The 15,000-nt window shown below is 39.2% G+C and overlaps 2 protein-coding genes across 2 annotated transcripts; one reads left to right on the top strand and one right to left on the bottom strand.

The window, feature by feature from the left end:
* Positions 1–482: 482 nt before the first annotated feature.
* LOC144659190 (PMS1 protein homolog 1-like) lies at positions 483–10,317 on the bottom strand. Its single transcript, XM_078519626.1, has 11 exons — positions 10,047–10,317; positions 8,885–9,577; positions 6,988–8,271; positions 5,901–6,005; positions 5,278–5,328; positions 4,065–4,198; positions 3,864–3,968; positions 1,979–2,068; positions 1,664–1,738; positions 1,182–1,237; positions 483–760 (listed from the first exon to the last, which is right to left on the bottom strand). Exons 1-11 carry the CDS (start codon positions 10,200–10,202, stop codon positions 483–485), a joined length of 3,027 nt encoding a protein of 1,008 aa, XP_078375752.1. The 5' UTR covers positions 10,203–10,317.
* Positions 10,318–10,631: 314 nt separating this feature from the next.
* Positions 10,632–14,808, top strand: LOC144660313 (uncharacterized). The gene is made up of 4 exons (XM_078520918.1): positions 10,632–10,800; positions 10,919–11,032; positions 11,975–12,224; positions 12,838–14,808. Exons 2-4 carry the CDS (start codon positions 10,944–10,946, stop codon positions 13,978–13,980), a joined length of 1,482 nt encoding a protein of 493 aa, XP_078377044.1. The 5' UTR covers positions 10,632–10,800; positions 10,919–10,943; the 3' UTR covers positions 13,981–14,808.
* The last annotated feature ends 192 nt before the right edge of the window (positions 14,809–15,000 follow it).

Consider the following 15,000-nt stretch of genomic DNA (forward strand, 5'->3'; position numbering starts at 1 on the left):
GAGAAGGGACCTGGCTGCTGTGCCAGGTGTCACGTGGGCTGGTGACGTGCCAATCTCTAGCCAGGGGGGAGGCCTGGGGACTTGTAAACAGCTTGGAGTGTTTATTTTTTTAGTATGTTAGTGTTAAATTTTGAATGCCTGTGAGGGGCTGTTGAATATTTTGATTGACATTGCTTGAGGGTTCCCTGCTGAGAAGGGACCTGGCTGCTGTGTCAGGTGTCACGTGGGCTGGTGACGTGCCAATCTCTAGCCAGGGGGGAGGCCCGGGGACTTGTAACAGCTTGGAGTAATTTGGCTTGTGGGCGACCAGGTTCTTGCAAATCCGCTCAGATATGTACAATGAACAATGTGCAGTACTAATACATTTGTATATTTAACATGCACGAAGAAATGCAACGCGTCAAACAGTTTCGGCAATGTAACTTTGTGTTAGTGCGTAAACTGTATTGAGTTTCTATGTAACGAATTTCTATTTAACGACTTCAATCAAAAGATAAACGCGTTTTGCAACATTGAACATGCTCCCTGGTGGGCAAAAAAGTAACATTGGCAAGTTTTGTTTTGTTTGTTTTGTTGTTCTTGAAATTGTTGTTTCGTTTTTGCCTTATACCGATCCGAACGGCAATAAACTTGTTCATCCAAATATGGCAAGTGATCTCAACCGGCTTACCTAGCACTTCTGCCAGATCTGGTACGCCATAGAATGGTATGCTAGTGGACATTTGGTACAGCTCTACTTTGGTTTCTCCACTTTCTGCATCTGAAGACAGAACGATAAAATGCTTAGTTCACATCCTGCAGATATCACCTTTAAAAGGATTCGAGGCAGAAACTTCTCAAGAGATGACTTTGTGTATGTGTTCCCAATTGAATTTACATCTGGGTGGGTCTAAACCGTTCTACTGTTGAGAGTGCAAATGTCGACAGGATCACTTGCAAACAATAGGGGGGGGGGGGGGGGGTGGAACCAAAGCCTTTTCCCAGAAGTAAAAAGAGCAGTTCAAAAAGGGTACCAGCGCGAAGTTACAGCAGGTTGGGTTAAATTAAGAGAACGTGGCTAAACGGGAAATATATCAAACGTTGCCTTAATTTGCTGCACACTGGCTGAAATGCAAGACTTGTCAAATTAGCGGCTAATGTCGCTGAAGGCTATTTTATAGTACAGTTGTACGTGTTCTCACCTGTCTTCAAACAGACATCGAATCCATTTGAGGTTAATCTCGCATCGTCAATCCATCTACAAGAGATCAACGTGTCATTTCTAGACTCAAAATGTTAAAATTAAAAGTGCTGGTTATTAGTTCCTCTCTTTCTCAAAACTGTGCTCTTAGAATAACTGCAGGATGCTTAAAAGCTCTTCTGTAAGAAATCTTGGGTGCCCAGCTCTTAAAAGCTTTCAGGATAGCAAACTTATATAAATCACCCAAAGGCAAAAGTAAGTCACCTGTGGCACCTGGGCTCTGCTAGAGCACAGCTCCGTATCTAACTTTTCTATAATTTATTTACATGTAACTTACTAAGCCAGGGACTAGAGTCAGGGACTATGATGGTCAGAGTCACATACTGATCTGATAAGCAAACTTAAGATGTTTTGCAAAAACCCTACAGCTGTACTTCAATGTTGCATAACAATACCACCCGCATGGTGGCCCAATTACTATACCTTGTTGTGTCTGGTGGGTCACACTTGCTGCTCATGTTACACAACGTCCTCCAACAGTCAGGACCACCAACAATTCTTTGAAAAAAAAAAAGACAAAACAAACGCTCGTGTTATGTCTAAGCACTCCATAAATCACTTGTTTGTTTAATTAATAAGCAAAACGCCGAAAACAGTGCTAACAAAACATCTATGTCAAACCCCTGATGATGGTCTAAACTCCAAAACGCTCACTTTTCAGAACGTTGCCTTATACATGTAATAATTTTTATCCTTTAATCATTTTATACCACCTATGTATTACCTATGGATATTTACCTCTCGTTCAAAGTAATTGAATGGTTTAGTCCTTCTTTAGGCAGAGAATGACAAGCCATCAAACGTTGAAAAAGAAGTTGCTCTTGAATTCTTAAGCACAAAAAAAAAAAAACAAAGTGAATATTCAATATTATGAATAGAGGATAATACATGGTTGCGTGGAGTTATGAAATTTATCTTTGAGTGTTCAAATTGATAGCTCACGAGTGAGCACAGCGAGCAAGTGAGATATCCAAGTCGGTTTCAAACATGAGGAGATCCAAGCAACCATGTATTATTCTGTTTATTATACAAACCTTTTAATTATGATGTTTTTGATTTTGAACCATTTTCATAAGATTTCAGAAGATTTTCAAAATGTTGTCTGAAGGTCGTATGAATGTTTCGCAACATTTTCTGGGTTTTTCTGAAGAGTTCCGAAGACTACCCATCATTGCCGAGGAAGATCCAAAGATGTTTCGACCTACATTGTAATATCGATAAGCTTTCAATTGGCTCATTGAGCATTGAAACATGGCAAACTCTGCGAGCTGATTGGTCAAAAATGATATCACACATGTGTGGATATCATTTTTATCCACACATGTGTGATACCATTTTTCTCGATTTGCTACCTCTCGCTATACCACTGCATTTTATATAATAATATGCAACATTCAATACATTCACTTGATTTTAATTTACAGTCATGACCACCTTATGATCACCTTAACTGCATTACACAATTGTCCTGTGAAATTCTGCAGAATATTGCCTGAAACTTACATGACAAGGCCATAAGCCGAGTTGTCAAAAATCAGATGACATTCTGCAAGTTTGACCAGGATAAAATTCAACAAATTGTCAACACAATAGATTGTAAAGCTAAATAAACTGTGGTTATTGAGCATTTTGCAAAAAGTCGGATGAATTTTGCCAACATACATGTACGTGTACATGTATATATTTAGCAATTATCCTGCAAAATCACACAGAATATCACCTGATACTTAGCCGGCGAGGCCGTAGGCCGAGATGGCTAAAATCAGATGATATTCTGCAAGATTGAGCAGGATTATTGTTTTATTATTCAACAAATTGTCAACAAAACACACTTTTCAGATAGAAAAACTGTAATTATGCAGCACTTTACAAGACGGACTTAAATTGCAAATTGTAAATTGCAGGATATCTGTTATGTATGGATGACAGATAACGTTAAAATTTTGACCATATATGGGCAGTGTGCACATTTGTTGAATAATAACAGAGGATATCTGTCATGTCTGGTTGACAGATAACAGGGCCTTCTGATCCTTCTGATCATGTTTGGGCATCCCCACAATTTTTGCTGAATAATAATGGTGGTTCTCCTGTGCAAGTGCACCTTATTAAATAATCCTTTTGTAAACCCCTGAAAGTGGTTTACATCAAATTTCTCGTTATAAGAACATCAATACTTGAATAGTGGATACAGTATGTGTACATTGTCAAGAAAACAGGTGATAAGAACAAACACAATCATCAACTTCTAAATTCTCATAAAGGAGAAGCCACGAGCCAAGGGGCCCACACTACTGGAGCTTATCCCAGTTTCCGTAGCATTAAGCGGCTAGGAATATTTCTACTCCCCCCTGAATGGGATGCTAGTCCATCGCAGGGCTCCCCCCCCCCTATGAGACACTATGAAAGTAAAAGGTCTTGCCCATTCCGCAAGAACACAACACAAGTGGCCCGCGGCCGGGAGCTCGAACTCGGACCGATCGTTCCGGAGTCCGGCGCACTAACCATTAGGCCACCGCGCCTCCCATCAAATTCTCACAGCTGACATTCAAACAACTGTGTGACGCACACTAAAGAGAGTGAACGGTACAGTGTAACTTGGCGAGACTGGAGTAGAGGTTACCTGTATTGATTGACGCATACAAGATCAGTTCCTCTGCGCAGCAGCCAAACTCCCCAGGGATCCAGTCGACCAATCAAATTGTCTGAATTGGAATCTTCTATTGACCTGGGAAAGAAAATAATGTTGATGAAACCTTTGCTACATCAACTGTAGATGCTAACACAGTGGTAATGTCAAACATGATCTGGACATAGTACAAACCTCGGATCTGTCTTACTCTTTACTGACTCCTTTAAATCACTCAAAGAAAATGGAATTTCTGTTTTCTTGTAGAGCAGTTTTCTTTGCAGTGGATTAGGTGACATCACTTTGTTTATGAGTGGCTGGTTTGTGATCTGAAAAGTTGATACCAGTAATTGTTATATTTTAGTTGAGTTCTCGAGGCAGGGCTCAAAATAATTTTTGGATAGTTGCCGGTCATGTTGACCGGCAAAACCGATTTTAGCTCCGTCACGTGTCGTTTTTGACAGGTCAAAATATTGAAAGTAGTAGTTACTTTTGCCTTTAATTCGTTAAATCATCTTTGTTTGCGTGATAGAAAAGGACCGGCCATCTCTTCACTGTTTTGCCTGCCAATTTTTTTTTTCTAGTTAATTTCTTAGTACCCTTGTAAGATGTGGTACCGACAGGTCATTTAAATGAGACAAAATGCAAACATCTGTCACGTTGTTTTCCCGCTTTCGCGCTTGAATGAAATACCTAGTTACCAAGCTTTGAACGTTTTTCCGTGCACGTTCTTTTCGCTGAAGTTTCGCATTATACTAAATTATAATACTGACCTGAACAGAACTGCACGAATCAAAAAAACATGTACCATATTTTCCGAATTGGAATGACATTTGTACTTCATGTATTTCAGATTGGCAATTAAAGATAAGACTTTGGAGTTACCTGCGGTTTTAATGTAGAGGTTGCTTTGATACTGTGTATTAAATCGCTCCACAAGTTAAGGTTAAAATAAGTTGTTAGAATTAACATTATAAATAATTGGCATAACAATTTTTTTTGGACTGGCCATGGCCGGTCAAAATGACCGGCAAATCGAACGTTTCTCCTGACAAACTGTCATCTTGGCCGGACATTGTCCATTGACCGGCCGTTATTTTGAGCCCCGAGGTACAGTCTGAGTGTACATCAACCCTCCAAGTTAATAGTTTTCCCCAGTGGCCATTTGATGACTTTACTTTTTGGGCTTAGTAAATAGTGGACTTGAATACGCCCAGGGTAAGTAGAGTACAAAAGCACGCAAACACACAAAAAAATAACTTCACTTTGAATGTTGCTTTGCCAGTTGTGCACTGTCGACTGACCCTGAGAAAACTAGGAGACTTCTCATAGTCTACCAACAGATCACATTACAAACAAAATCAGTCCCCTGTAAACGTCAAGCCATGTAAACACAAACAAGACAAACCTCTGGGATTTTCTTGATCTTCTTACTAGACAGAGACAACCTTGACTTGTCCTAAGAAAAATAGAATGAAAAAAATAAATAAATTCCTTTTAACATGTTACCATGTACCAATATAAGATGATGCTAAACAATTCTATTATGCCCCCCACACACACACACCCTCTTTTCCCCCCAAGAAAACACTTTCACCACTCCCTTGGCTATTGTACTGAGCCTACATGTACTTGGCTGATAATAAACTGGAAGTTAATGAATGAAAATTAACGGCTGTAGCCATTTTGGAATTATGACCTTCTCAGCATTAATTTGCCCTTTCTCTCAGACCATGTTTCTTTGCTCAGAAGTACAATGTAGAGCAAATGCTCGTAAAGTTAGCTTTTCCAAATTTACTATGGCAGTTTATTCACCTTTATTAACTTGAAGTTTATAAGCAGCCAAGTGTCTCGCTTGCCTGTCAATGGAGCAAACCCATTACCCCAACCCCCTCCCCCCAGCTGAGGATTTGCCAAAAGAGTTTGTAATAATTGTTCTGAGTTGTTATTGCAGCAAGAAGAAAAAACTAATTTATACCCTGTTCTACCAAAGAAATAAAATACATGTAATCTTGATTCTTTCCTATGTACCTGATCAGATGAGAGCTTCCTCTTTCCATGTAGAGGGGTATTATAAACAGGTGTTCTATTAACAGATATCTGCCGTGGAGGACCAGGGGCAACCAAGGTAACAGGCTGAAATATCAATAAATTATATTTATATTTTGTGAAGTAAAACAAATATTATTTATTACTCACATATTGAGACTTGGCTTGAATAAAAAATAATGATTGTAAAAAGAAAAATAATAATAATACAGTGACAATATACAACATTCTAGACAGGGTTCCAGTCTACATACTAGTTACACAACACTTTCTCGTGGTATACTATGGAATATCCCACGAGTCACTTGTATTTTCTCGGTATACACACGAGCCTTTAGGCGAGTGTGTATGCCAAGAAAATACAAGTGACAAGTGGGATATTCCATAGTATACCACGAGAAAGTGTTGTGTAACTATTTTATACCATGCCATGGAAAATACGCTTACAAAATTTCGTTGAGAATACAGTTGCAGCGCACTATGGGAAGATTGGGTTGAATACCGTCGAATATACAACGGCTTTCCTGTATTCTGATTGGCTGTATTTTCTATGGCATGGTATAAATCCCTGTAATACATGTACTATTGCAACAGTCATTTGCACTCATCTGCAATGAGTTTCCTCTTCTTTTTTGAGAGTACAGAACACCCTGCAGTTATTAATTTTATGACAAGCTGAAAGATCCATAAGACAACAGCTTAACATGTACATGTATTCAATGTCCAAGATAAGGGGATATAAGGTCAAAAACATTGTACATGACCCCACATACAGTAATAATAGAAAGTGTATAATCATAATCATTACTTTTGGTGGGAGCAAAGAGAATTCAACCCTTTGTAATTCCTTGTTCACCCTGCCTTATAAACTTATTCATTTTTTTTTCTATTTTTTCCTCCTTGCATGTTAAGACAATTGGCGAGAATCAAGGATAATATTTTGAAGCAAATTCTGCCATGTCTCCTTGTTAATGATTTCATTTATTCCCACCACCTATACTGTAACTGTTTGACAATGTATGGCAAGGAGAAATGAGATGCTGATCACTGTTATACATGTAAACTGTACCTGTACAGGGTTCCCTTGCTTATCCACAATTCCTCGTCCCATGCTCCACTCTTTGTCGCTACACTGAGCCTTTGTTGTTCCAGATGAAACAGTAACTGTTGTTGATGGTTTGGTTACAGAGGCAGTCTCCTCCTCTGTTGCAGAGGAAGGCATTTCTACAGAGGCATCTTTCTCTAAATTGCGCACATGGTTTGATGTGCCTGGTGTTTTCAAGTTGGAGTCTATACTAAAGAGATCCAAGTCAGAATCCTCAAACAGATCATCCAAGTCGAGAGAAAATGAGTTTCCAAGCGAGGGGCTATTGGAAGGATTGCATACCAGTGTTCTATTCTTAGACAGTTCTTGACTTCCTTTTGGTTTGCCATCAGTGTCAGTTGCATTTGAGCTATTTCCAGTGTTTGCTGTTTTCGTTACTGGTAATTTGTTAAGCCTGTTGCTCTTTTCATTGTTCAAATTTGACACGCTGTGACCAGTCTCAGAATTACCATTTTCTGCGACACTGCTGGGCTCTATAGAGGAGCTACACACATTGTTTTCCATATTACATGTTGACTCACTAACTTCACACAAAGTCTTGTCACTAAATGTCTCACAGAGTTCTACAGATTGCAAAGAATCTGTTGGAGACAACATGCATGTGTCTTCTTGCTGGGAAGAAGGTAAAGAAACTGCTTGATTTATTGTTGCCTTCTGGGCTACAACTGAACTTGGCAGTTTATCTGTTTGGTTGGTTGGGCTTATTCCTTCATGATGGGATGATTTCTCTCTCTCAGTCTGCAAATCATTCTTATTACTCAAAGTATTTTCTTGTGTATTATTTTTGTCACTTCTTGTATTTACTTGCTCGTTGTAAGTCTCTTCAACTTCATGTTCCAAGCTTGGGGTGTCCTCTGGCACTATACTTTTGTCCAAATGAAGAGATCTTTCTTTTTCTTTACTTTTCTCACCTAGGTTGCTGGATGCATGAGTAGCAACTTCTCCATTCAAGCCACAAGTGTTTGTGATGTCACCAAGTTTCCCAATTACAGCAATGCTCTTTTCTGTAGTGCTGTTACAATCAGTACCTTTGCTTAAGGGGAGCTTGTTTTTCTCATCAGAATAAAACTCTTCTAATAGGTTAGTTAAAATTGTCATTAGTTCATCTTTGTTTGTCAACATCACACTGGTTTTGTTAGGTTCCAGATTGACGTCAAGGACTTCTGGAGGAATGTTCACACTTAAAAATGCAACAGGGTATCTGTTGGATGAAACAGCTGTTTGTTTGTTGTAGTATTGCTTGATCAGCTGCAAAATGAAGACAGAAATCAAAGTGGGACATAAAACACACTAGATATCTTGGTTAAAAAAGAACACCCCCCCCCCCAAAAAAAAAGCACCCCTGTAACTTACATATACATGAATGACAACCCCCTGGAAGTGGAAACTTACATGTACATGTACCAATACATGTAGGTCTGCTAAAGTCCAGTTTAATAAAAAACAAAACACCCCCTATCAATCCCAGATATACACATGGAAGCTGGTAATAGGCCAGTTGGCTTTAAACCAGAATTTTGTGCTACAAAATATTAAAACATTTTGAAAATATATTTTCACTGAGAAGTTAATAAATTTATATATTTTTATTATATTTTTTATATTTTATTTTACCGGTATATATTTTCCTGTCATGGTACTATTCAAATCTAATGCTACAAAAAAATAATATACACTGTACAAGTACCAGTTTTCGTTGGTTTATGCGCATTTATCCAAGAATTTAAATGTTGTTTCGATAGGTACAAAATAACTTTTTTTAACTAATTTACTGTATTTAAAGTATATTTCTGTCATTTCAGACTGTTACTAAATCTCACATGATTTACAAGATTGCACTAGTTATCATCCACAAACACACCTGAGAAATTTGCTTCATATTCACAGGCCTCCCATTAAAAAAGATAAAACATCTGTCATTCACTGCACGTCCAGTAATTTCCAAATCATATCCAGGCCTTGGAAGATATCCAAGTACATGAATACCACTGTTATTTTCATCATGAAACTCTATCACACCCATTTGCGCCAACAATGATGTCCCAAAAACAGACAATAAAGCTGTTCTTTGATCTGCAACTTTACTCTTCTGCCAGACAACAGCCTTATTATGCCGTAAGGTGATCCGCAGGGTGGGATGTATTAATGCGTATGCCATCACCAAGTCCTCGACTCTTTTTAACTCATCTTTACATTTTTTGCTGTTGCTGGAGAATTGTTTTCGGACAGGGAGGTTCTTAAATAAGTTTATTGCTGTAATAGTTGTACCAGTAGTAGTAGGTTTTGGTTGAGTGGCTCCTATTTTACCATTGCGCTCTAGCGTGTACAGCATGCCAACTTCTTCAGAGTCTGTCTTGGTCAAAATGGATACATTGCTAACTGACGAAAGCGACCCTAGAGCCTCACCTCGGAAACCATAAGTCTGGAGGGATTTTAAGTCGTTGTCGCTTGATATTTTTGAAGTGTAATGTGCTTGAGCCATAAAGGGAGCATCTTCAGGTTTAATGCCGCAGCCATTGTCACGAACTTCGATTCTTTCCAAGCCCCATCCATCCTAAAATAACATGAGACATAGCAAGACCTGTCAGGGCTGTGCTCTAAGGGTGCCCAGGTGCCTCAGGCGACTAACTTTTGTCTTTGGGCGACCAGATAATCTTATTTCTTTTATATAAGCTTTATACTGGCACCCTGGATCAGCATCATTTATTTTAAGAAAACGACAGTTAGATTTTCCCTGCTGCATCATGGTCACTGTGAAAGAACCTTCACCGAACTTAATCACATATTGATAAGGTGTTATTTTGGCATATTTTTTTACTCTTCTTTTTTTTTCTTACTCTGCATGGGAATGTTAAGAAACTTTTCCTATAGTGGATCACATAAGCTTTACACTGTGTTCACGCCTACAATAACATGGAAATAAATAGGGCCCATACGAGCTAAGCTTGCATGATCTCTTGAATTTCAAATCTGCTCCAGATAGTTAACACAAAAGATAACGACAATGATTCACAAAAACTCACCAGTTTGATTTCAATGCTCGTCGCACCAGCATCAAGAGAATTCTCGATCAGTTCTTTTACTACGGAACTGACAGAAGTGATCACTTGAGAACTAGCAATCAGACGAACAGTTGACGAAGGCAATAGATTCATCGCGCTTGACCTCGGAGATTCCATTTTCGCCAAAGCTTACACGCTTATCGTAAATTACGGTGTTTCACAATAACTCCGATCTGTTTTACACGCTAAAATTCGCGAACGATGTTTTTGCACGGTTCGTCCGCCATATTTGATCTTGAGCGGGAAATGTATTCGGGTCATGTGACTTTTCTTCGTGACGATTTACGAACATGCCGGACTTTTACGAACATGTCCGAAAATTTATCCGAAAGGGTCAAATAACAGGAATAATAGGCGAATTAATATTTGCCAATGTAATTATAAATTATCTCGTGTATATCACATTGCATAATAGCCCATAAACAATAATGCAAACACAATACCCAATCAACGACGCTCATTTTGGCATTTCGTTTACCCAAGGGAATATGTCCCGCGGGGCAATTATTCAAAATATTCATATCGAGCTAAGCGGTTGTCAATAGCAATGGCATGGACCGTGTAAACGCCTGCTCACAACACTCGATCGCACTTCAACAGGCAACTTGTGAATATTTTCTCAGGACGTAAACTGACGAAAGTGACTTTGATTTTCACGAATCGGCATACGGTATAAATGAATTGCGTTGATGAAAGTTAAATCCGCCTTTTGAAGGTAATTGACTGCGTGAAAAGTCACGAATTTCGGCAACAATATCCGAACGCGACTACAAACATATCACATTATTTTGTCGATCTACTTGCCGACTAAAGTTTTGTGTGTGTGTTTATAGATTTTGAAGAGTGAAGAAGGAAAATATGGCCGCACCAAGGGTATACACAGCAGAAACAGAGAAGGTTTTGAAAGAAAAGGGACTCAAATGCGTCTGTGAATTGTGCGATTGTGGGTAAGTTAGACAACTCAAGCCCGTCTGTTACATTATTTATACTCGGCATGCATTCTTGTCTCAGCTGACAGATGTTTTATTGTACTTTTACAAAAAGCTAAAAGGATCTTGAGATAGGATAGTAGAATAAGCTAAAATTGTGCATTAACTGGTCTCTTAATTATAAATTGCAGATGGCGGAATGTCGATTAAGTACATTAGTTTTGAGGTTCGCGCGTGTACTGTTGTGTTTAAAAGTTTTGCATTTTCGAAGTAAACAGAGTGCAGCTTTCAGACTTTTATCAATTTATTTTAAAAAGGTTTTGTTAGCTTAATTGATTCATTGTTAATCGTTTGAGGTGAATTTCTCTGAAATTTCTCTGAGGGCTTTTATATCGAAAATAATTTGCTACTAGGCAGCCGCTGGTTGTATTTGTGAGACTACATGTACTATTAAATTAAATAAATCTGTAATTTTAATCCTACTTTAGAGTCTGGTGCCTTTTGTCTGAATCGGTTTTAATTAAATAAAATCGTATATAAATTTATTAGCCGTGTTAGTATATAAAATCATCGAGATTAGAATAAACGTAAGGGAGTTGCTTAAAATTGTTGGATTTACATGTAAAATTTCATTTCTCTTCGGTTTGTATATTTTTTATATGCAGTATATTTCTGAACCTTTTTTGTCACGCAATCAATGTAACGAAACGCCAAGCGCGTGGAGCGCGTGTTCGCGAGCGTGGACCACGCGTGGAGGAAAAGAAGAGGGAAACGATTTTTCTGCAAGCTTCCTTGCCTCGCATGACAAGGAAAAAAGGGGAATGAAAACAATGCAGCCGTCACACTTGTGTCATTAGTCGTCGCTGTTTCGCAGGCGTCACGCATTTTTCAACGCAAGACAAGTTTGAATTTTCTTGGCACCAACAACCTAAACTTATTTCTTTTATACCTTTTCTTTAGCGGATACCATCCTCACATCGGCTGCACAAAGAACTCACAAAAAATGAAAGCAGTGTTCAAGCGACCAGGACTGGCTGAAGCTAAGACGGATTACCAGCACACCTACACCCTCCACGACGGTGCGAAGCCACGCAATGCGAGAAAACCGCTGCCACGGCTGAGGAACCCCAACCCACCCCCCATGGACTTCAGAACTGTTCAGAGAACGGAATACATTCCCAGGAAACCTGATCCGCAAGGGACCTGCAAGGTAACTTGTGTGCTAAACGCTCTATATTCATGTAGCAACACAATGAAATGTCCTGCCTTTTTGTTTCAGTTTGCCCCGTCCGATTCAATGCTCAGACTCATTGTTTTATTTTAATCAAAAACAAATTTGACCTACAAGTAAAATGAAAGGAAGATAAAGTTTTATGATTGCTTTTTACCTCTGGGATTTATTTTTTCGTGCATATAAAAATGAACCCAAGCGATTCAGGGCTCCTTTCGAAACGCAGCCCGGAAAAAAAGCCTAACTTTGCTAGTGTACATGTACATGTAGTTTCAAAAGTTAAAATCTATCAGTGAAATTGCCGCAAATATCACTTTTAGAAAGAAGAAAAATAAAATCAAGCCGTTCCTTATTGGCGCTAGTTCGAGGACGGAGGACTTTTATTCGAAAAAATACGGTACAACGTAAAAAAAATGAAATTATAATACGCGATATCTGCAAATGGTTACAATCACAGTGCGCGGTTAACATAAGTCAGTGAAAGTAGAATATATCAATGAAGATAGTTTGATCAGCCTGTATTTGTCTGTTTCGTTCTTTCCTTCAACCAGATACTAAAATGCGCTCGTTCCTTTCTCCTTTTTTTGTTTAGTTTGAGGAAGAATACAAACGACCGGACGCGAAAATAGACGGAAAGACGGTTTACGCCCAAGACTTCGTTGACCGTGGACCACCACAAGTGGTGAAGATAAGCCGACCAAAGACTGTCACGCAAAATCAAGGACTGAAATTTCAATCTGCTACCACTCACAACCAAACGTTCACGCCCAAAGTGCCCGTCCCGCAAGCCCCGTTTGCTGAGCTTCCGTGTTATACAGGCGCCATTCTCTATCCTGAAAAACACGGCAAGTATGACGTAAAGACGTGGAATCAAGACGTGTACCGTGGCAAGTTCGCGCCGCGTCCCGACGCGTTCAAGCCCAAGGAGGCACAAGTGACGATTGGCATCGAAGGAGATCACTTTCTAAGGACAGTTCACAAGGATGCATTCAAGACGCCGGAGAATGACGCAAGACCGGAAATGACGATTCGCCAGCCGACACTGAAGACGAAAAAGCGCGCGAAGTTTCAGAGCGACACTCAAGCCAAGAGCGACTTTCCAGGTTTTGGCGCGAAAATGCCGCTGCCGCCTAAACCCATTTCACCCCCTCCTGCCACACTCCGATTGGCCATGGATAACGCACGTGATTTTGAGACAACCAATAATCAGTGTTACAAGATCACGTGGGATCCAAGTAAGATTGAACGCACGAAACTGCTCAAACCGGACGGCGGAGATTACGTTTCACCGGACACGAAATTTGCCACCACCACCATCACCAAAGAAGATTTCAAACAGAAAGAAGCAGTTAAAGCAACCAAGATAAGGCCACCTTCGAGGATTGAACAGAGCAAAGCAAAGTTCTTCGACGAGACGGTTTACAACGACCAATTTAAGCCTTACAGCAAAGTCCCATACATCCGCTACGGTGATTTCCACGAGAGAAGCTCTTATCACAAACCCGTTGTGAAATTCCACACGGACGGTTCCGTGACGACCCAAGACTTTAAGGGAGCTGAAGGTGGACGCCCAAGCACGTGTCTGAAACCGGAGGAGAGGTTTGAGAAGTCGATGGAAAAGATGCCTGGTGCTACAGCTTACAACGAGGCGTATAACCGTAAGAAGCTTCCCGAGTGCTCCTATCTTGAATGGATGAGCAAGCACTATGCAAAAAAGGCGTTGGCTACAGTTTGATGTAATCTTAGATGTACACTGCGAGAAAAACAATGGAATAAAAAACACTAGATAATGTGACTTATGAATTAAATATTAGTTTTACCTCCGTGTTATGCACGAACTGTGAATGGACAAAGACAAATTTAAAACCCAAAACACTATTTTATTAGCAAAAAATTGCATAGGAATTGTTAGACTGAATTTACAAAACTCGCTACGAGAGGTTAATAACTACGTATCTTACTTTGTTTTAAAGATGTTTTTAAACCAAAAAGAGTTCATTGTATTATAATGACAACATACGTACACGGCATCTGATAGTTTTATAGTGCTCCCCAGTCGTTTTTTTTTTTTTTGTACAAAGAGTTTGCTTTAAAGTATAAAAAACATAACTTTTGCGTCAATTTTTAAGTGTTTTCTGTTGTTTTACTACTTGACCTGACCTGGGGGCTGCCACTCACTATACCTGATCCTAAATTTGGACTGATTACATTTGAACACGTTGCACTACAAATTATCCAAATTACATAACAACACCGCATACAATCAAAGAAGGAATATCTGTTACATTCATTCGAAAATAAAACGTTAGCATTCTTCTGAATATATCTTGTATTGCTGTATTAGATTAACTTGGGGTTGATCTAGACTGGTTTCCATCGTTTTAAGGAAATCGGTCGGAATTTGATTTCTTTTACAAGAATTTAAGTAAACTCCTGCTTGATGGCTCAACAATGCGACAGTCAGTAATCAATGTGAAGAGTGAATATATCTACGCAAAGTTTTTCTCTCAAAAACTAAAAACCGACATATTTAAAGAAAACGGAAATAAAAAATGAAAAGCTCTCACCGTCTCGTTCTAACCCTTTTCTCACCATCCTTGATCATTTTCGTTTTGTTATTGCCGTTTTTTTATCTTTCTGTGGCCCTTACAGAAGGTTAATTTCGAGCTGTGTTCGATTGCGCAAAAAAATGACGATTAATCTAAGCAATGTGCATTTACAAAAGTTTACAGTGCGGCTACTGTTACTGGTTTTC

This window comes from Oculina patagonica, chromosome 7, assembly GCF_052425735.1.
Source record: "Oculina patagonica isolate OP01 chromosome 7, crgOcupat, whole genome shotgun sequence".
NCBI classification, from domain to species: Eukaryota; Metazoa; Cnidaria; class Anthozoa; order Scleractinia; family Oculinidae; genus Oculina; species Oculina patagonica.

Bases quoted from the DNA above. Each gene is read 5' to 3' on its own strand.
- LOC144659190 (XM_078519626.1), bottom strand. From the start codon at position 10,202: ATGGAATCTCCGAGGTCAAGCGCGATGAATCTATTGCCTTCGTCAACT. The intron at 2,069-3,863 runs GTAACCTCTACT...TTTGTGCTTAAG, and splicing joins GTATGCGTCAATCAATACAG to AATTCAAGAGCAACTTCTTT. The intron at 1,739-1,978 runs GTAAATATCCAT...TTTTTTTCAAAG, and splicing joins TCAATTACTTTGAACGAGAG to AATTGTTGGTGGTCCTGACT.
- LOC144660313 (XM_078520918.1), top strand. From the start codon at position 10,944: ATGGCCGCACCAAGGGTATACACAGCAGAAACAGAGAAGGTTTTGAAA. The intron at 11,033-11,974 runs GTAAGTTAGACA...CCTTTTCTTTAG, and splicing joins TGTGAATTGTGCGATTGTGG to CGGATACCATCCTCACATCG. The intron at 12,225-12,837 runs GTAACTTGTGTG...TTTTTTGTTTAG, and splicing joins ATCCGCAAGGGACCTGCAAG to TTTGAGGAAGAATACAAACG.